The sequence below is a fragment of the Oncorhynchus clarkii genome, chromosome 9, assembly GCF_045791955.1.
Source record: "Oncorhynchus clarkii lewisi isolate Uvic-CL-2024 chromosome 9, UVic_Ocla_1.0, whole genome shotgun sequence".
NCBI classification, from domain to species: Eukaryota; Metazoa; Chordata; class Actinopteri; order Salmoniformes; family Salmonidae; genus Oncorhynchus; species Oncorhynchus clarkii.
Window position 1 is genome coordinate 74,962,778 of NC_092155.1, and position 22,390 is coordinate 74,985,167.

The 22,390-nt window shown below is 48.1% G+C and overlaps 1 protein-coding gene across 2 annotated transcripts in view; it reads left to right on the forward strand.

The window, feature by feature from the left end:
• The window catches only part of LOC139416950 (arginine-glutamic acid dipeptide (RE) repeats a), a 347,908-nt gene that overhangs the window by 285,922 nt on the left and 39,596 nt on the right, over nucleotides 1-22,390 (forward strand). For both annotated transcript variants that reach the window (XM_071166149.1, XM_071166150.1), the window contains one exon: nucleotides 7,834-7,914. In XM_071166149.1, coding sequence (XP_071022250.1) covers nucleotides 7,834-7,914 — 81 coding nt within the window. The remainder of the gene's footprint in view (nucleotides 1-7,833; nucleotides 7,915-22,390) is intronic.

Here is a 22,390-nt window from a genome sequence, read left to right on the forward strand (position 1 = left end):
TACGTCTGGCTACATTATGTGGTCACTATCAGCCTGGTTCTGTATGGAATACGTCTGGCTACATTATGTGGTCATTATCAGCCTGGTTCTGTATGGAATACGGCTACATTATGAGGTCATTATCAGCCTGGTTCTGTATGGAATACGGCTGGCTACATTATGTGGTCACTATCAGCTTGGTTCTGTATGGAATACAGCTGGCTACATTATGTGGTCACTATCAGTCTGGTTCTGTATGGAATACGGCTGGCTACATTATGTGGTCACTATCAGCCTGGTTCTGTATGGAATACGGCTGGCTACATTATGTGGTCATTATCAGCCTGGTTCTGTATGGAATACGGCTGGCTACATTATGTGGTCACTATCAGCCTGGTTCTGTATGGAATACGGCTGGCTACATTATGTGGTCACTATCAGCCTGGTTCTGTATGGAATACGTCTGGCTACATTATGAGGTCACTATCAGCCTGGTTCTGTATGGAATACGTCTGGCTACATTATGAGGTCATTATCAGCCTGGTTCTGTATGGAATACGTCTGGCTACATTATGTGGTCACTATCAGCCTGGTTCTGAATGGAATACGTCTGGCTACATTATGTGGTCATTATCAGCCTGGTTCTGTATGGAATACGTCTGGCTACATTATGTGGTCACTATCAGCCTGGTTCTGTATGGAATACGGCTACATTATGAGGTCATTATCAGCCTGGTTCTGTATGGAATACGTCTGGCTACATTATGTGGTCACTATCAGCCTGGTTCTGTATGGAATACGGCTACATTATGTGGTCATTATCAGCCTGGTTCTGTATGGAATACGTCTGGCTACATTATGTGGTCAATATCAGCCTGGTTCTGTATGGAATACGTCTGGCTACATTATGTGGTCACTATCAGCCTGGTTCTGTATGGAATACGGCTGGCTACATTATGTGGTCACTATCAGCCTGGTTCTGTATGGAATACGGCTGGCTACATTATTTGGTCATTATCAGCCTGGTTCTGTATGGAATATGGCTACATTATGAGGTCATTATCAGCCTGGTTCTGTATGGAATACGTCTGGCTACATTATGTGGTCACTATCAGCCTGGTTCTGTATGGAATACGGCTACATTATGTGGTCATTATCAGCCTGGTTCTGTATGGAATACGTCTGGCTACATTATGTGGTCACTATCAGCCTGGTTCTGTATGGAATACGGCTGGCTACATTATGTGGTCACTATCAGCCTGGTTCTGTATGGAATACGTCTGGCTACATTATGTGGTCACTATCAGCCTGGTTCTGTATGGAATACGGCTGGCTACATTATGAGGTCACTATCAGCCTGGTTCTGTATGGAATACGTCTGGCTACATTATGAGGTCATTATCAGCCTGGTTCTGTATGGAATACGGCTACATTATGAGGTCATTATCAGCCTGGTTCTGTATGGAATACGGCTACATTATGTGGTCATTATCAGCCTGGTTCTGTATGGAATACGGCTACATTATGAGGTCATTATCAGCCTGGCTCTGTATGGAATACGTCTGGCTACATTATGTGGTCATTATCAGCCTGGTTCTGTATGGAATACGGCTGGCTACATTATGTGGTCATTATCAGCCTGGTTCTGTATGGAATACGGCTACATTATGAGGTCATTATCAGCCTGGTTCTGTATGGAATACGGCTGGCTACATTATGTGGTCATTATCAGCCTGGTTCTGTATGGAATACGGCTACATTATGAGGTCATTATCAGCCTGGTTCTGTATGGAATACGTCTGGCTACATTATGTGGTCACTATCAGCCTGGTTCTGTATGGAATACGTCTGGCTACATTATGTGGTCATTATCAGCCTGGTTCTGTATGGAATACGTCTGGCTACATTATGTGGTCACTATCAGCCTGGTTCTGTATGGAATACGGCTACATTATGAGGTCATTATCAGCCTGGTTCTGTATGGAATACGTCTGGCTACATTATGTGGTCACTATCAGCCTGGTTCTGTATGGAATACGGCTGGCTACATTATGTGGTCACTATCAGCCTGGTTCTGTATGGAATACGGCTGGCTACATTATTTGGTCATTATCAGCCTGGTTCTGTATGGAATATGGCTACATTATGAGGTCATTATCAGCCTGGTTCTGTATGGAATACGTCTGGCTACATTATGTGGTCACTATCAGCCTGGTTCTGTATGGAATACGGCTACATTATGTGGTCATTATCAGCCTGGTTCTGTATGGAATACGTCTGGCTACATTATGTGGTCACTATCAGCCTGGTTCTGTATGGAATACGGCTGGCTACATTATGTGGTCACTATCAGCCTGGTTCTGTATGGAATACGTCTGGCTACATTATGTGGTCACTATCAGCCTGGTTCTGTATGGAATACGGCTGGCTACATTATGAGGTCACTATCAGCCTGGTTCTGTATGGAATACGTCTGGCTACATTATGAGGTCATTATCAGCCTGGTTCTGTATGGAATACGGCTACATTATGAGGTCATTATCAGCCTGGTTCTGTATGGAATACGGCTACATTATGTGGTCATTATCAGCCTGGTTCTGTATGGAATACGGCTACATTATGAGGTCATTATCAGCCTGGCTCTGTATGGAATACGTCTGGCTACATTATGTGGTCATTATCAGCCTGGTTCTGTATGGAATACGGCTGGCTACATTATGTGGTCATTATCAGCCTGGTTCTGTATGGAATACGGCTACATTATGAGGTCATTATCAGCCTGGTTCTGTATGGAATACGGCTGGCTACATTATGTGGTCATTATCAGCCTGGTTCTGTATGGAATACGGCTACATTATGAGGTCATTATCAGCCTGGTTCTGTATGGAATACGGCTACATTATGAGGTCATTATCAGCCTGGTTCTGTATGGAATACGGCTACATTATGAGGTCATTATCAGCCTGATTCTGTATGGAATACGGCTACATTATGTGGTCATTATCAGCCTGGTTCTGTATGGAATACGGCTACATTATGTGGTCATTATCAGCCTGGTTCTATATGACCAAATTATGTGCTGGTGCCATCAACTGAAAAGGTTGTCTACAGCCCAGAGCTTGTCATTTAATTTACTACATTTCAAACTTGTGTTATGATGTTTTAGTCTGATAGAGTGTCCTCTACAGTAGTGTTTCCCAGCCTTTTCCATTCCGGAGATCACCACATCACTGTCTAAAGCTCTTGAGGACAACCATTAACAGACTCGTGTAACATAACATATCTCGGTGATCAAATCTAGTCAATTTTAGCAGTGACTCTAGTATATTAAAGAGTATTATAAAAGTAATATAACATTGCCTATAATACCATTAATACTCCCAGCTGCTGTTTTCAGGAAGAACAAATACTTTAAAAGAAATGAATGAAATAACCACATGCAGCATCCCCGTCGACCGCAGGTTGTAACCACTGATCTCCAGATGATTACAGTGTCCGGTTATCACACAGTGTTCAACGGAGCGTTCAGATGTCCTCAGACAAGGCCTCTGGTAGAGTAGGTAACCGCTTCAGTCGAGAAGGGATTTGCCACATCTAGAATTCTGTTTCTATATGTTCATGAAGGGACTTGCCACATCTAGAATTCTGTTACTATATGTTCATGAAGGGACTTGCCACATCTAGAATTCTGTTTCTATATGTTCATGAAGGGACTTGCCACATCTAGAATTCTGTTTCTATATGTTCATGAAGGGACTTGCCACATCTAGAATTCTGTTTCTATATGTTCATGAAGGGACTTGCCACATCTAGAATTCTGTTACTATATGTTCATGAAGGGACTTGCCACATCTAGAATTCTGTTACTATATGTTCATGAAGGGACTTGCCACATCTAGAATTCTGTTTCTATATGTTCATGAAGGGATTTGCCACATCTAGAATTCTGTTACTACATGTTCATGAAGGGACTTGCCACATCTAGAATTCTGTTACTATATGTTCATGAAGGGATTTGCCACATCTAGAATTCTGTTACTATATGTTCATGAAGGGACTTGCCACATCTAGAATTCTGTTTCTATATGTTCATGAAGGGATTTGCCACATCTAGAATTCTGTTTCTATATGTTCATGAAGGGACTTGCCACATCTAGAATTCTGTTACTATATGTTCATGAAGGGATTTGCCACATCTAGAATTCTGTTTCTATATGTTCATGAAGGGATTTGCCACATCTAGAATTCTGTTTCTATATGTTCATGAAGGGACTTGCCACATCTAGAATTATGTTACTATATGTTCATGAAGGGATTTGCCACATCTAGAATTCTGTTTCTATATGTTCATGAAGGGACTTGCCACCTCTAGAATTCTGTTACTATATGTTCATGAAGGGACTTGCCACATCTAGAATTCTGTTACTAAATGTTCATGAAGGGACTTGCCACCTCTAGAATTCTGTTACTATATGTTCATGAAGGGACTTGCCACCTCTAGAATTCTGTTACTATATGTTCATGAAGGGACTTGTTTGGTGTGTTGTTGCTTGTGTTCAACCACACGATCCGAAGTCAGGGCTAATGTAGTTCATCACTGCAGCTTCTGCAAAAATGTTAATTATAAGTTGTTGTCTTTTACTTATTGCAATAGACTTCTTCTTTTTTTGTGTAATAATGGCCACAGATTGTCCAGTTTTTATTTTGCAACTGTTGACTTCCTGTGTTGGGGGGGGAAATAACCTGTTAGCTACGTCTGTGAAATTCTTCTTGTTTCCCTGACCAGAGCAGACCCGAGTGTGTAAACAATCTGTGGTTACATAACGCTGGCTACATGAAAACGGCCTGGTATCAAACACATACAGGACTCACAGGAAGTCCACGCCTGCTTTTACCTCTCACTTGTCTCCTTTTACTGTTGCCAACACCTTGCTTTACACACATTGTTCCTCCCTTCCTCCCTCTTGCTCCCTCTCTCCTCCCTGTGTGTGTGTGTGTGTGTGTGTGTGTGTGTGTGTGTGTGTGTGTGTGTGTTCACTCCAAGCCCCTGAGATGCTGTAGCTTCCTCTTAATGGCAGGCAGAAGGCAGTGGCTTTGAGGGTTGTAATGAAAACAGGGAAGGTTGTGATTTGGACCAGGTCAGTGTAGATACATGGACTGTGAAGGCTAGAAAACCCATGAAGCCAGCTTTAGCAGTCCTCGCATCACATCAGGCTAGAGGGAGCTGAGTAGATGCTGCCAGAGTAGAAACCCGGGGCGTGCCAGAGTAGAAATCGATCCAGGTTTTCCAGGCTGCTGCCGACCAGGGGCTCTCTAGGGCTCCACACCACTGGGCTCCTGTGCCGCTCCAGGTTTTCCAGCCTGCTGCCGACCAGAGGCTCTCTAGGGCTCCACTCCACTGGGCTCATGTGCCGCTCCAGGTTTTCCAGCCTGCTGCCGACCAGAGGCTCTCTAGGGCTCCACTCCACTGGGCTCCTGTGCCGCTCCAGGTTTTCAAGGCTGCTGCCGACCAGAGGCTCTCTTGCAGAAAGATCACATGTAAAGCTGTCCCCTTTGTAGTGGGAGAGCACAGAGTGACAAGCTATTTCTTGCTTGTAAAAAAAGAAGCCCATTTGTTCCTTCAGAGACCTTGTGGATTTGCCCCCTCTGATTTTTCCTGTATTACCTGTGGCTTGCCGTAGAGCATTGTGGAGTGTTCTCCCCGGGACTTGAACACTGTTTTTCTCTGGAGTTACTTGGTTGGAGAGAGACGTAGTCTGAGATTATTATCTGGAGAAAGGTACAGGAGTGGGGAGCAGGGCTTGCCTGCCTCGGGAAGCTGAAACTAAATGTGTTGGTAGTCTGCTTCGCTTGCTGTGAATGTTTTCAGCCTCCCTCCCTCTGCTTTTCATGGCTCGCATCTCTTAAAGGAGAAGAAATACTAAAGTACATTTAGGTTTGTCTTTTTAACCTAGTTAATGTTCTATTCTTTTTTTCTTACTGGTTTTGTTGTTGTGAGATGTTGAGATTCCATGTTTCTCATTTTTAGTTTTTATGTAAAAAAAAATCTAAAATGGTGGTTGTTGTGAAGTGGAGAAACATGTCATTTTCCTCCATCCTGTCACTGCAGATTTTTTTAAAAATTATTATTTTTTCCCATGTTCTTTATTTGCTCTGACTGTGCAAGTGCATTATTATTTTAAGTGCTGTATTTTCTTCAGAGAAAAACGGTCTGTGTATTTATGAGTGAATCGGTGGCGGTAAACACACAGTGTAAGGAAATGCTTTGCCATTATACAGAAGTTATTAAAGTTGAGGTTTTTTTGGGGGCTTTGAAATTTTGCTCTGTAAGACTCATGTTATTCTCCCTGAATCTGATATTTCCTATGTGATTTATGTAACAATAGATTACCGTAGCTGCTCTTTTCAACCCACATGAAACGGCATAAGTATGATCTGTTTCTGTGTCTGCTTGAGTTAGTCATTTCCTCTGTATTGTGTCCTGACACAGCTGTGCTCTGTAGCTCTTGTATCTGTGCTCCGTAGCTGTGCTCTGTAGCTGTGCTCTGTAGCTGTGCTCTGTAGCTCTTGTAGCTGTGCTCTGTAACTCTGTAGCTGTGCTCTGTAGCTGTGCTCCGTAGCTCTGTAGCTGTGCTCTGTAGCTGTGCTCTGTAGCTGTGCTCTGTAGCTGTGCTCTGGAGCTCTGTAGCTGTGCTCTGTAGCTCTGTAGCTGTGCTCTGTAGCTCTGTAGCTGTGCTCTGTAGCTATGTAGCTGTGCTCTGTAGCTGTGCTCTGTAGCGCTGTAGCTGTGCTCTGTCGCTGTGCTCTGTAGCGCTGTGCTCTGTAGCTCTGTCGCTGTGCTCTGTAGCTCTGTCGCTGTGCTCTGTAGCTGTGCTCTGTAGCTCTGTCGCTGTGCTCTGTAGCTCTGTCGCTGTGCTCTGTAGCGCTGTGCTCTGTAGCGCTGTGCTCTGTAGCTCTGTCGCTGTGCTCTGTAGCTCTGTCGCTGTGCTCTGTAGCTCTGTCGTTGTGCTCTGTAGCTCTGTTCTGTAGCTGTGCTCTGTAGCTCTGTAGCTGTGCTCTGTAACTCTGTCGCTGTGCTCTGTAGCTCTGTCGCTGTGCTCTGTAGCTCTGTAGCTCTGTTCTGTAGCTCTGTAACTGTGCTCTGTAACTCTATAGCTGTGCTCTATAGCTCTGTTGCTGTGCTCTGTAGCTATGTTCTGTAGCTGTGCTCTGTAGCTCTGTCGCTGTGCTCTGTAACTCTATAGCTGTGCTCTATAGCTCTGTCGCTGTGCTCTGTAGCTGTGCTCTGTAGCTCTGTAGCTGTGCGCTGTGCTCTGTAGCTCTGTAGCTGTGCTCTGTAGCTGTGCTCTGTAGCTGTATCGCTGTGCTATGTAACTCTGTCGCTGTGCTCTGTAGCTCTGTCGCTGTGCTCTGTAGCTCTGTCGCTGTGCTCTGTAACTCTATAGCTGTGCTCTGTAACTCTATAGCTGTGCTCTGTAACTCTATAGCTGTGCTCTGTAGCTCTGTAACTCTGTAGCTCTGTAACTCTGTCGCTGTGCTCTGTAGCGCTGTAGCTGTGCTCTGTAACTCTAGCTGTGCTCTGTAACTCTGTAGCTGTGCTCTGTAACTCTGTAGCTGTGCTCTGTCGCTGCGCGCCGCTCAAACAGAGGCTACCGAGGTTTTTACAGATTACCATCAAACTCTCAAACCAACCACAGAACTAACGAAAGAAAAACAATGTTTTGTTGTGGCCTGGAACCAGTGTGGCTAGTTGCATTTTCTTTGACTGTACAGTTATCAGTGTTGCTGATTCTGATCTGTAAGGATGGCAGCTAATGGTTGGTCTTTCTCATCTTTCTTGTTTTCTTGTTTCAGAAGCGGTTCATTAAAGGGCTCAGACAGTACGGCAAGAACTTCTTCAAGATTCGTAAAGAGCTGCTACCCAACAAGGAAACGGTAAATCACTTATTTTTTTTCCCTCCTCTGGGGTTATATTTTAGACCGTGGCTCTGTTGAATCCGTGTGTGTGTGTGTGTGTGTGTGTGTGTGTGTTACTGTACAAAGTTTCATAAGGCTTCAGATTTAGAACATGTTTATTTTGGTTGCAGCAGTAAAATAATAATAATAATGATCCAACATTCAAAACATGGTTCAGATTAAATGTTGCAGCTATTATTGCGTGACTTTGAGTCATCATCACATTGTGCTTCAGCATTAACAGTCAAATGACAGAATGTATTATTTTGGGCTTGTGTGTGTTATATTTACCCCGAAGGTTTATTGATAAACAATAAGTGCTCCCTGTCCATCCATCCCTCCCTCTCTCCCGTCTCTCCCTCCCGTCCCTCCCTCTCTCCCTCCCGTCCCTCCCTCCCTCCCTGTCCATCCCTCCCTCCCGTCCATCCCTCCCTCCCTCCCGTCCATCCCTCCCTCCCTCCCCATCCATCCCTCCCTCCCTCCCCGTCCATCCATCCCTCCCTCCTGTCCATCCCTCCCTCCCGTCCATCCATCCCTCCCTCCCGTCCATCCATCCCTCCCTCCCGTCCATCCATCCCTCCCTCCCGTCCATCCATCCCTCCCTCCCGTCCATCCCTCCCTCCCTCCTGTCCATCCATCCCTCCCGTCCATCCATCCCTCCATCCCTCCCGTCCATCCATCCCTCCCTGTCCATCCCTTCCTCCCGTCCATCCATCCCTCCCTCCTCATCCATCCCCATCCCTCCCTCCTCGTCCACCCATTCCTCCCTCCCCATCCATCCCTCCCCATCCATCCATGCCTCCCTCCCTCCTTGTCCATCCCTCCCTCTCCATCCATCCCTCCCCATCCATCCCTCCCTCCCATCCATCCCTCCCATCCATCCATCCCTCCCTCCCTCCTTGTCCATCCATCCCTCCCCACCCATCCCTCCCTCCCCATCCATCCCTCCCTCCTCATCCATCCCCATCCCTCCCTCCCCATCCATCCCTCCCTCCTCATCCATCCCCATCCCTCCCCATCCCTCACTCCCTCCCCATCCATCCCTCCCTCCTCATCCATCCCCATCCCTCCCTCCTCATCCATCCCCATCCCTCCCTCCCCATCCCTCCCCATCCATCCCTCCCCCTCCCTCCCCATCCATCCCTCTCTCCCCATCCATCCCTCCCCATCCATCCCTCCCTCCCCATCCATCCCTCCCTCCCCATCCATCCCTCCTCATCCATCCCTCCCTCCCCATCCATCCCTCCCCATTCATCCATCCCTCCCTCCTCATCCATCCCCATCCCTCCCTCCCTCCTCATCCATCCCCATCCCTCCCTCCTCATCCATCCCCATCCATCCCTCCCCACCCATCCCTCCCTCCCCATCCATCCCTCCCTCCCTCCTCATCCATCCCCATCCCTCCTTCCTCATCCATCCCCATCCCTCCCTCCTCATCCATCCCTCCCCACCCATCCCTCCCTCCCCATCCATCCATCCCTCCCTCCTCGTCCATCCCTCCCTCCCCATCCATCCATCCCTCCTCATCCATCCCTCCCTCCCCATCCATCCCTCCCCATCCATCCCTCCCTCCTCATCCATCCATCCCTCCCCATCCATCCCTCCCTCCTCATCCATCCCTCGCCATCCCTCCGTCCCCGTCCATCCCTCCGTCCCCGTCCATCCCTCCGTCCCCGTCCATCCCTCCGTCCCCGTCCATCCCTCCCTCCCCGTCCATCCATCCCTCCCCGTCCATCCATCCCTCCTCGTCCATCCCTCCCTCCCCATCCATCCCTCCCCATCCATCCCTCCCCATCCATCCATCCCTCCCCATACATCCCTCCCACCCTCCCCATCCATCCAATCTGCTGCAATACTATCAGATCTGCCTTGGGGCTCTCTGAAAACACCACACAAGAGAGGAAATAGAGAGAAATATATTTTGTATGATTTATTTTTGTATTTATTTGACTATTTTAACAAGTTCTCTTTTGCAAGGGAGCCCTGCGTGCACACAATTGACTAAATACAACACAATATAATGCAAATGTGAAAATGACGAACACACTCAAGAAAATAATCCCATTCCTCAGCAGAGGTCCTCAAACAACGTGTTGAACTACTAAGAGGCACCAGTACTTACAGTTGTCGGGAACTCTGTCCATGATTAGGAGATACTGGCCAACATTTGTCTTTTATAGATAACCAGTGTCACCATAGAAATGAATCAGCACACGTGTAGGGAAAATGTTAATCTCTCTGTTTTCCACTACAGATTTTGTAATTAGTAGTTACTGGTGCCAAGTCCATAGGCAGTTATGTTATGAGTTACAAAGTAGCTGAATCGGCTACCTGGCTAACTATCTCACAGCGTGGGGAATCGGCTACCTTGCTAACTAGCTCACAGCGTGGAGAATCGGCTACCTTGCTAGCTAGCTCATATTGTAGAGAATCGGCTACCTTGCTAACCAGCTCACAGCTTGGAGAATCGGCTACCTGGCTAACTAGCTCACAGCGTGGGGAATCGGCTACCTTGCTAACCAGCTCACAGCGTGGGGAATCGGCTGCCTTGCTAACCAGCTCACAGCGTGGAGAATCGGCTACCTTGCTGACTGGCTCAGAGCGTGGAGAATCGACTACCTTGCTAGCTAGCTCACAGTGTGGGGAATCTGCTAACTAGCTCCCAGCGTGGGGAATCTGCTAACTAGCTCACAGCGTTGGGAATCGCCTACCTTGCTGACTGGCTCAGAGTGTGGAGAATCGACTACCTTGCTAGCTAGCTCACAGCGTGGGGAATCGGCTACCTTGCTAACTAGCTCACAGCGTGGAGAATTGGCTACCTTGCTAGCTATCTCACAGCGTAAGGAATCAGCTACCTTGCTCACAGCGTGGGGAATCGGCTACCTTGCTAACTAGCTCACAGCGTGGGGAATCGGCTACCTTGCTAACCAGCTCACAGCGTGGGGAATCGGCTGCCTTGCTAACCAGCTCACAGCGTGGAGAATCGGCTACCTTGCTGACTGGCTCAGAGCGTGGAGAATCGACTACCTTGCTAGCTAGCTCACAGCGTGGGGAATCTGCTAACTAGCTCCCAGCGTGGGGAATCTGCTAACTAGCTCACAGCGTTGGGAATCGCCTACCTTGCTGACTGGCTCAGAGCGTGGAGAATCGACTACCTTGCTAGCTAGCTCACAGCGTGGGGAATCGGCTACCTTGCTAACTAGCTCACAGCGTGGAGAATTGGCTACCTTGCTAGCTATCTCACAGCGTAAGGAATCAGCTACCTTGCTCACAGCGTGGGGAATCGGCTACCTTGCTAACTAGCTCACAGCGTGGGGAATCGGCTACCTTGCTAACCAGCTCACAGCGTGGGGAATCGGCTGCCTTGCTAACCAGCTCACAGCGTGGAGAATCGGCTACCTTGCTGACTGGCTCAGAGCGTGGAGAATCGACTACCTTGCTAGCTAGCTCACAGCGTGGGGAATCTGCTAACTAGCTCCCAGCGTGGGGAATCTGCTAACTAGCTCACAGCGTTGGGAATCGCCTACCTTGCTGACTGGCTCAGAGCGTGGAGAATCGACTACCTTGCTAGCTAGCTCACAGCGTGGGGAATCGGCTACCTTGCTAACTAGCTCACAGCGTGGAGAATTGGCTACCTTGCTAGCTATCTCACAGCGTAAGGAATCAGCTACCTTGCTCACAGCGTGGGGAATCGGCTACCTTGCTAACTAGCTCACAGCGTGGAGAATCGGTTACCTTGCTAGCTAGCTCACAGCGTGGGGAATCAGCTACCTTGCTCACAGCGTGGGGAATCGGCTACCTTGCTCACAGCGTGGGGAATCGGCTACCTTGCTAGCTAGCTCACAGCGTGGGGAATCAGCTACCTTGCTAGATAGCTCACAGCGTGGGGAATCAGCTACCTTGCTGACTAGCTACCAGCGTGGGGAATCGGCTACCTTGCAAGCTAGCTCATATTGTAGAGAATCGGCTACCTTGCTAACCAGCTCACAGCTTGGAGAATCGGCTACCTGGCTAACTAGCTCACAGCGTGGGGAATCGGCTACCTTGCTAACCAGCTCACAGCGTGGGGAATCGGTTGCCTTGCTAACCAGCTCACAGCGTGGGGAATCGGTTGCCTTGCTAACCAGCTCACAGCGTGGGGAATCGGCTGCCTTGCTAACCGGCTCACAGCGTGGAGAATCGGCTACCTTGCTGACTGGCTCAGAGCGTGGAGAATCGACTACCTTGCTAGCTAGCTCACAGCGTGGGGAATCGGCTACCTTGCTAGCTAGCTCACAGCGTGGGGAATCGGCTACCTTGCTAGCTAGCTCACAGCGTGGGGAATCGGCTACCTTGCTAACTAGCTCACAGTGTGGAGAATCGGCTACCTTGCTAGCTAGCTCACAGCGTGGGGAATCGGCTACCTTGCTAGCTAGCTCACAGCGTGGGGAATCGGCTACCTTGCTAGCTAGCTCACAGCGTGGGGAATCGGCTACCTTGCTAGCTAGCTCACAGCGTGGGGAATCGGCTACCTTGCTAGCTAGCTCACAGCGTGGGGAATCGACTACCTTGCTAGCTAGCTCACAGCGTGGGGAATCGGCTACCTTGCTAGCTAGCTCACAGCGTGGGGAATCGGCTACCTTGCTAACTAGCTCACAGTGTGGAGAATCGGCTACCTTGCTAGCTAGCTCACAGCGTGGGGAATCGGCTACCTTGCTAGCTAGCTCACAGCGTGGGGAATCGACTACCTTGCTAACCAGCTCACAGCGTGGGGAATCGGCTACCTTGCTAACTAGCTCATAGTGTAGAGAATCGGCTACCTTGCTAGCTAGCTCATAGTGTAGAGAATCGGCTACCTTGCTAGCTAGCTCATAGTGTAGAGAATCGGCTACCTTGCTAGCTAGCTCATAGTGTAGAGAATCGGCTACCTTGCTAACCAGCTCACAGCGTGGGGAATCGGCTACCTTGCTAACCTGCTCACAGCGTGGGGAATCGGCTACCTTGCTAACCAGCTCACAGCGTGGGGAATCGGCTACCTTGCTAACTAGCTCATAGTGTAGAGAATCGGCTACCTTGCTAACCAGCTCACAGCGTGGGGAATCGGCTACCTTGCTAGCTAGCTCATAGTGTAGAGAATCGGCTACCTTGCTAACCAGCTCACAGCGTGCAGCTTTATGTTGTTCAACATGCTGCTTCTTTTGTTTTACACTATAACCAACCACGGATAAGAGTTGTAGCACCTATTGACATGCTAAAGAACAATGAACCTTGTAAATCAATCTAAGAATGTATTTTAATCAGCATCTTGTTGTAGCTGAAGGTTTGCCACTATTTATGATCCTGCACCAACTTAGGGAGACAAGGAGAGTTCATATGTCTCTCTCTCTCGCTCTCTAACACACACACACACACACACACACACACACACACAAGCTCTACATTGCTTTGTCTATATTCCTTAGCTTAGCTATTCACTCTCTGAGTTCCTCTTCTACAGTACTGTGTGTGTGTGCAGTTCTACAGTACTGTGTGTGTTAATTATCAGTGAAAAGCTAGGACACGTGGGTAAGATCCGGTGAGTCCCAACAACCCTCTTGTGTTTACCAAGGGGCCATATTGACTCTAATCAGACAGGGAGGGCAGAAACTTGACTTCTGGTATATGGACCATAGCTATGCTCCGCCCACACAATTAGCTCTCAGGTCGTTACTGTAAAAGAGAATGTGTTCTCAATGTCTGTAGGTAGATAGACCGGTAGCCTAGGTGTTAGAGCGTTGGGCCAGTAACCGAAAGTACGCTGGTTTGAGTACTTGAACCGACAAGGTGAAAAAAAAATCTGTCTGTGCCGTTGAGCAAGGCACTTAAACCCTCATTTGCTCCAGGGGCGCCGTACTGCTATGGCTGACCCTGTAGAACAACACATTTCAATGCACCTATCCGGCTTATGTGATAATAAAACAATTCATTTTTGTAAACTGTAAAAAAAAATATATTTAAAAAATCACAAAAGGAGACATAAGTTTAGATCGAGCAGTCACCTGTAGTACCTTCAGAAACTATTCAAATCCCTTTTGACCATATATTTCCTTTTTTTATTCCACATTTTGTAATGGATTATATTTAGATTTTGTGTCACTGGCCTCCACAATGTCAAAAGTGGAATTATGTTTATCTACATTTTTACAAATTAATTTTAAAAAATTAAAAAGCTAAAATGTCTTGAGTCAATAAGTATTCAAAACCCCTTTGTTAGATTTGTGTAAAGATTTTCTTCAAGATTTATGATTTTGGTTTTTAAGAAAAACATGCTGTAGCTTCCTTGGCTGTACACTGACTGTCCTGTAGCTATTCCCTCTTCTGTTCGATAATGCATCCATGTGTTTTGTGTTGGCTCGGTCAGCAGTGTAGACCCTGTATGTACTCGTTTCTGTACACGCCATAATTATACTTATGGACGACTGCAGAAATAGTGTTGTTGACTTCCTGTCGAGGTCAAAGGACATCACTAAGGTTTTAGCTACCGTTTTCCTGTTTCTGTTGCCAGTCTTCTTTTGAGTTTTAGCTACATGAAGTAAGTACCTTCACAAAATACTGTTTATACTATATTATATGTACTAGTATATTCATTTTGTTAACCTTTATTTATCACGTCCGGTTGTGATACAGCCTGGATTCGAACCAGGGTGTCTGTAGTGACCCTAGCGCCTCTAGCCTCTAGATGCAGTGCCTTAGACCGCTGCGCCACTCGAGAGCTACTTTAAGTCCAGGGGAAATTGTTTGGGCACTCATTAATGGCACTATGAATATTTACCATCCGTAAAAAAATAAATTTAAAAAATGTGTTCTCTTTAAATAAGAAATGAAGTCATTAACACCATTGCTTAGAGATATATTACCTGACAAGTGATGGGCTCTTAATGTAAAGGGACCGTATATCAATGCTATTTTAATACCAGGTGGGGTAGTGTGCTGCTTGGCGTGGTAATACCTCTCCTTCCATCACGCACCCTACACACCTCCGTCTGGTTTCTAGCCCTGCTGCCACCACTGAGCAGAGAAACCGTTATCTCCCCTCTGTAAATGGACAATAAACGGCCTTTTAAGCATAAGAAAAAGCAATAAAAAGGTGAGGGGGAAGGAAGTCACCGGAGGAGGAGGAGGAGGAGAGGGGGAAGGAAGTCACCAGAGGAGGAGGAGGAGGAGGAGGAGAGGGGGAAGGAAGTCACCAGAGGAGGAGGAGGAGGAGGAGAGGGGGAAGGAAGTCACCGGAGGAGGAGGAGGAAGAGGAGAGGGGGAAGGAAGTCACCAGAGGAGGAGGAGGAGGAGAGAAGGGGATGAGGGAAGGTGGGGGGGAAGGAAGTCACCAGAGGAGGAGGAGGAGGAGAGAAGGGGATGAGGGAAGGTGAGGGGGAAGGAAGTCACCAGAGGAGGAGGAGGAGGAGAGAAGGGGATGAGGGACTGCTAGTCAATGCCTTATTTTCCCTACCCCCCCCCCCCCCTCTCTCTCCTCCTCCTCTGGTGACTCCCCCCCCCCCCCCCACACAACCTGTCTATGGAGCATAACAATCTTCAAGCACTAGCTTTAGTTTGAACTATTTTCCCTCTCTTTCTCCACACTCTGACATATAATATTTTAGTAATTCCACTGGCATGCCTAGCCATCCAGGAAGGAACAAGCACCTCATATTACATGTGGTTGGTTGTTCCAATAACATGATGTCCTGCCCCAAGGCCTGGGCCTGGGCTTGGGATACGACCACGCCACTGTACTGAGCCACAGAGCAGGGGGAGTTGGGCCTGCTATAACCCGCCTCTGGGCTACTAGCCAGAACTACCAGGCAGACGCATCTAGAGGGCTACGGTGTTCCTGCCTGCCTCTCTTCCTCCAGCCTTCTCTTGTTGCTTCCCGCTAGCTACAGTAGCTGGACCTCTTCTAAAGAGAGCGACAGGGATTCTCCCTGTTCCTCCCTCACTGCTCCTCCCTCACTGTTCCTCCCTCACTGTTTTTCCCTCACCGATCCTCCCTCACTTCTCTCCCGCTAGCTAACTTGTATGAGTTTGGCTGCTACTAAAGAGTGCTACGTTGTTCCCACCTGCCCCTCTCCCTCGCTACCTCCCTCCCTCCTCTCCCTCGCTACCTCCCTCCCTCCTCTCCCTCACTACCTCCCTCCCACCTTTCCCTCACTACCTCCCTCCCACCTTTCCCTTACTACCTCCCTCCCACCTTTCCCTTACTACCTCTCTCCCTCCCACCTCTCCCTCACTACCTCCCTCCCTCCCACCTCTCCCTCACTACCTCCCTCCTTCCCACCTCTCCCTCCCACCTCTCCCTCACTACCTCCCTCCCACCTCTCCCTCACTACCTCCCTCCCACCTCTCCCTCCCTCCCACCTCTCCCTCACTACCTCCCTCCCACCTCTCCCTCACTCCCACCTCTCCCTCACTCCCACCTCTCCCTCACTACCTCTCCCCCTCCCTCCCACCTCTCCCCCTCCCTCCCACCCCTCCCTCCCATCTCTCACTCACTACCTCCCTCCCATCTCTCCTTCACTACCTCCCTCCCTCCCACCTCTCCATCCCTCCCACCTCTACCTCCCCATCCCTCCCACCTCTACCTCCCCATCCCTCCCACCTCTACCTCCCTCCCACCTCTCCATCCCTCCCACCTCTCCATCCCTCCCACCTCTCCCTCACTACCCCTCTCCCTCACTACCTCCCTCCCTCCCGCCTGCCCCTCTCCCTCACTACCTCCCTCCCTCCTTCCCATCTCTCTCTCTCTCCCTCCCGCCTGCCCCTCTCCCTCACTACCTCCCTCCCTCCCGCCTGCCCCTCTCCCTCTCTACCTCCCTCCCTCCCGCCTGCCCCTCTCTACCTCCCTCCCTCCCGCCTGCCCCTCTCCCTCACTACCTCCCTCCTCACCCTCTCCTTCACTACCTCCCTCCTCACCCTCTCCCTCACTACCTCGCTCCCGCCTGCCCCTCTCCCTCACTACCTCCCTCCTCACCCTCTCCCTCACTACCTCCCTCCTCACCCTCTCCCTCACTACCTCCCTCCTCACCCTCTCCCTCACTACCTCCCTCCCGCCTGCCCCTCTCCCTCACTACCTCCCTCCCTCTCTCTTTCTCTTAGAGCGGAGGGAGGAAACTTAGAGGGCATCATGAAGAGAGAGCGTAGACGAGGCGTTATGGAGAGAGAGGGAGGAGACAGAGGGCGTTATGGGGAGAGAGAGGGCGTTATATGGGGAGAGAGTGGGAGAGAGAGGGCGTTATATGGGGAGAGAGGGGGAGGAGACAGGGCGTTATGGAGAGAGAGGGGGAGGAGACAGGGCGTTATGGAGAGAGAGGGGGAGGAGACAGGGTGTTATGGAGAGAGAGCGAGAGAGAGGGAGGAGACAGGGCGTTATGGAGAGAGAGGGAGGAGACAGGGCGTTATGGAGAGAGAGGGGGAGGAGACAGGGCGTTATGGAGAGAGAGAGGGAGGAGACAGGGCATTATGGAGAGAGAGAGGGAGGAGACAGGGCGTTATGGAGAGAGAGAGGGAGGAGACAGGGCGTTATGGAGAGAGAGAGGGAGGAGAGAGAGGGAGAGGAGACAGGGCGTTATGGAGAGAGAGAGGGAGGAGACAGGGCATTATGGAGAGAGAGAGGGAGGAGACAGGGCGTTATGGAGAGAGAGGGAGGAGACAGGGCGTTATGGAGAGAGAGGGGGAGGAGACAGGGCGTTATGGAGAGAGAGAGGGAGGAGACAGGGCATTATGGAGAGAGAGAGGGAGGAGACAGGGCGTTATGGAGAGAGAGAGGGAGGAGACAGGGCGTTATGGAGAGAGAGAGGGAGGAGAGAGAGGGAGAGGAGACAGGGCGTTATGGAGAGAGAGAGAGGAGACAGGGCGTTATGGAGAGAGAGAGGGAGGAGACAGGGCATTATGGAGAGAGAGAGAGGGAGGAGACTGCGAGGGCGTTATGGAATATGAGCTGGGTTCTGCTCAATACTGTTCAAACAACTAAATATGCTGAAATGGCTCTGTAGCAGGCGTCGGGATTTACTCTCCTTGTTAAAAGGCTCTTTATCAGGCGTAGGGATCGACTCCCCCTGTAAAAAGGCTCTTTAGCAGGCGTAGGGATCGACTCCCCCTGTAAAAAGGCTCTGTAGCAGGCGTAGGGATCGACTCTCCTTGTAAAAAGGCTCTTTAGCAGGCGTAGGGATCGACTCTCCTTGTAAAAAGGCTCTTTAGCGGGCGTAGGGATCGACTATCCTTGTAAAAAGGCTCTTTAGCGGGCGTAGGGATCGACTCTCCTTGTAAAAAGGCTCTTTAGCGGGCGTAGGGATCGACTCTCCTTGTAAAAAGGCTCTTTAGCAGGCGTAGGGATCGACTCTCCTTGTAAAAAGGCTCTTTAGCAGGCGTAGGGATCGACTCTCCTTGTAAAAAGGCTCTGTAGCGGGCGTAGGGATCGACTCTCCTTGTAAAAAGGCTCTTTAGCAGGCGTAGGGATCGACTCTCCTTGTAAAAAGGCTCTTTAGCAGGCGTAGGGATCGACTCTCCTTGTAAAAAGGCTCTGTAGCGGTAGGTCCAATCTGCTTTGATTAGTGAAAGCGCTTACAGCAGTGAGACCGGGAGAATGCTGATTCTGTGGCGTGTGTATCCCTGACCTGTGAAAACACAGCTTATTCACTCATTCTGTGGCGTGTGTATCCCTGACCTGTGAAAACGCAGCTTATTCACTCATTCTGTGGGAGAAAAGCGATCCCTTCTGCACAGGAGCCCATTAAACCACCAAGCGAAGCACACACACACTGTTCCACCAGCCAAGGCTCTTTTCTCTACCCTGTGGATATCTGTCCATTTTAGAAACAGACATGTTGTGGTTCAGACTGGGTTTAGAAACAGACATGTTGTGGTTCACACACTGTTCCACCTACCAAGGCTCTTTTCTCTACCCTGTGGATATCTGTCCATTTTAGAAACAGACATGTTGTGGTTCAGACTGGGTTTAGAAACAGACATGTTGTGGTTCAGATTGGGTTTAGAAACAGACATGGTGTGGTTCAGAAACAGACATGTTGTGGTTCAGACTGGGTTTAGAAACAGACATGTTGTGGTTCAGACTGGGTTCAGAAACAGACATGTTGTGGTTCAGAAACAAACATGTTGTGGTTCAGACTGGGTTTAGAAACAGACATGTTGTGGTTCAGACTGGGTTTAGAAACAGAAATGTTGTGGTTCAGACTGGGTTCAGAAACAGACATGTTGTGGTTCAGAAACAAACATGTTGTGGTTCAGACTGGGTTTAGAAACAGACATGTTGTGGTTCAGACTGGGTTCAGAAACAGACATGTTCCAATCAAATCAAATTTTATTTGTCACATACACATGGTTAGCAGATGTTAATGCGAGTGTAGCGAAATGCTTGTGCTTCTAGTTCCGACAATGCAGTAATAACAAGTAATCTAACTAACAATTCCAAAACTACTGTCTTGTACACAGTGTAAGGGGATAAAGAATATGTACATAAGGATATATGAATGAGTGATGGTACAGAGCAGCATAGGCAAGATACAGTAGATGGTATCGAGTACAGTATGTACAAATGAGATGAGTATGTAAACAAAGTGGCATAGTTTAAAGTGGCTAGTGATACATGTATTACATAAGGATACAGTCGATGATATAGAGTACAGTATATACGTATGCATATGAGATGAATAATGTAGGGTAAGTAACATTATATAAGGTAGCATTGTTTAAAGTGGCTAGTGATATATTTACATCATTTCCCATCAATTCCCATTATTAAAGTGGCTGGAGTTGAGTCAGTGTCAGTGTGTTGGCAGCAGCCACTCAGTGTTAGTGGTGGCTGTTTAACAGTCTGATGGCCTTGAGATAGAAGCTGTTTTTCAGTCTCTCGGTCCCAGCTTTGATGCACCTGTACTGACCTCGCCTTCTGGATGATAGCGGGGTGAACAGGCAGTGGCTCGGGTGGTTGATGTCCTTGATGATCTTTATGGCCTTCCTGTGACATCGGGTGGTGTAGGTGTCCTGGAGGGCAGGTAGTTTGCCCCCGGTGATGCGTTGTGCAGACCTCACTACCCTCTGGAGAGCCTTACGGTTGAGGGCGGTGCAGTTGCCATACCAGGCGGTGATACAGCCCGCCAGGATGCTCTCGATTGTGCATCTGTAGAAGTTTGTGAGTGCTTTTGGTGACAAGCTGAATTTCTTCAGCCTCCTGAGGTTGAAGAGGCGCTGCTGCGCCTTCTTCACGATGCTGTCTGTGTGAGTGGACCAATTCAGTTTGTCTGTGATGTGTATGCCGAGGAACTTAAAACTTGCTACCCTCTCCACTACTGTTCCATCGATGTGGATAGGGGGGTTGTTGTGGTTCAGACTGGGTTCAGAAACAGACATGTTGTGGTTCAGACTGGGTTTAGAAACAGGCATGTTGTGGTTCAGACTAGGTTTAGAAACAGACATGTTGTGGTTCAGACTGGGTTTAGAAACAGACATGTTGTGGTTCAGAAACAGAAATGTTGTGGTTCAGAAACAGACATGTTGTGGTTCAGACTGGGTTTAGAAACAGACATGTTGTGGTTTTGACTGGGTTTAGAAACAGACATGTTGTGGTTCTAACTGGGTTTAGAAACAGAAATGTTGTGGTTCAGACTGGGTTTAGAAACAGACATGTTGTGGTTCAGACTGGGTTTAGAAACAGAAATGTTGTGCTTCAGAAACAGACATGTTGTGGTTTAGAAACAGACATGTTGTGGTTCAGACTGGGTTTAGAAACAAAAATGTTGTGGTTCAGACTGGGTTTAGAAACAGAAATGTTGTGATTCAGACTGGGTTTAGAAACAGACATGTTGTGGTTCTGACTGGGTTTAGAAACAGAAATGTTGTGGTTCAGACTGGGTTTAGAAACAGAAATGTTGTGGTTCAGACTGGGTTCAGAAACAGACATGTTGTGGTTCAGAAACAGACATGTTGTGGTTCAGACTGGGTTTAGAAACAGACATGTTGTGGTTTTGACTGGGTTTAGAAACAGACATGTTGTGGTTCTAACTGGGTTTAGAAACAGAAATGTTGTGGTTCAGACTGGGTTTAGAAACAGACATGTTGTGGTTCAGACTGGGTTTAGAAACAGACATGTTGTGGTTCAGAAACAGACATGTTGTGGTTCAGACTGGGTTTAGAAACAGACATGTTGTGGTTCAGACTGGGTTTAGAAACAGACATGTTGTGGTTCAGAAACAGACATGTTGTGGTTCAGAAACAGATATGTTGTGGTTCAGACTGGGTTTAGAAACAGGCATGTTGTGGTTCAGACTAGGTTTAGAAACAGACATGTTGTGGTTCAGAAACAGAAATGTTGTGGTTCAGAAACAGACATGTTGTGGTTCAGACTGGGTTTAGAAACAGAAATGTTGTGGTTCAGACTGGGTTTAGAAACAGAAATGTTGTGATTCAGACTGGGTTCAGAAACAGACATGTTGTGGTTCAGAAACAGACATGTTGTGGTTTTGACTGGGTTTAGAAACAGACATGTTGTGCTTCAGAAACAGACATGTTGTGGTTCAGAAACAGACATGTTGTGGTTCAGACTGGGTTTAGAAACAGACATGTTGTGGTTCAGAAACAGACATGTTGTGGTTTTGACTGGGTTTAGAAACAGACATGTTGTGGTTCTAACTGGGTTTAGAAACAGAAATGTTGTGGTTCAGACTGGGTTTAGAAGCAGACATGTTGTGGTTCAGACTGGGTTTAGAAAGAGACATGTTGTGGTTCAGAAACAGACATGTTGTGGTTCAGAAACAGACATGTTGTGGTTCAGACTGGGTTTTGAAACAGAAATGTTGTGGTTCAGAAACAGACATGTTGTGGTTCAGAAACAGACATGTTGTGGTTCAGACTGGGTTTAGAAACATAAATGTTGTGGTTCAGACTGGGTTTAGAAACAGACATGTTGTGGTTCAGAAACAGACATGTTGTGGTTCAGACTGGGTTTAGAAACAGACATGTTGTGGTTCAGACTGGTTTTAGAAACAGACATGTTGTGGTTCAGACTGGGTTTAGAAACAGACATGTTGTGGTTCAGAAACAGACATGTTGTGGTTCAGACTGGGTTTAGAAACAGACATGTTGTGGTTCAGACTGGGTTTAGAAACAGACATGTTGTGGTTCAGACTGGGTTTAGAAGCAGACATGTTGTGGTTCAGACTGGGTTTAGAAACAGTCAAACAGTGAATTTCAACCACAAAGACCAGGGTGGTTTTCCAATGCCTCACAAAGAAGGGCACCTATTGGTAGAAAAAAAAGCAGACATTGAATATCCCTTTGAGTGTAATGAAGTTATTAATTATACTTTGGATGGTGTATCAATACACCTAGCCACTACTAAGATACAATTCAATTAAATTCAATTCAATTCAAGGGCTTTATTGGCATGGGAAACATGTGTTAACATTGCCAAAGCAAGTGAGGTAGACAA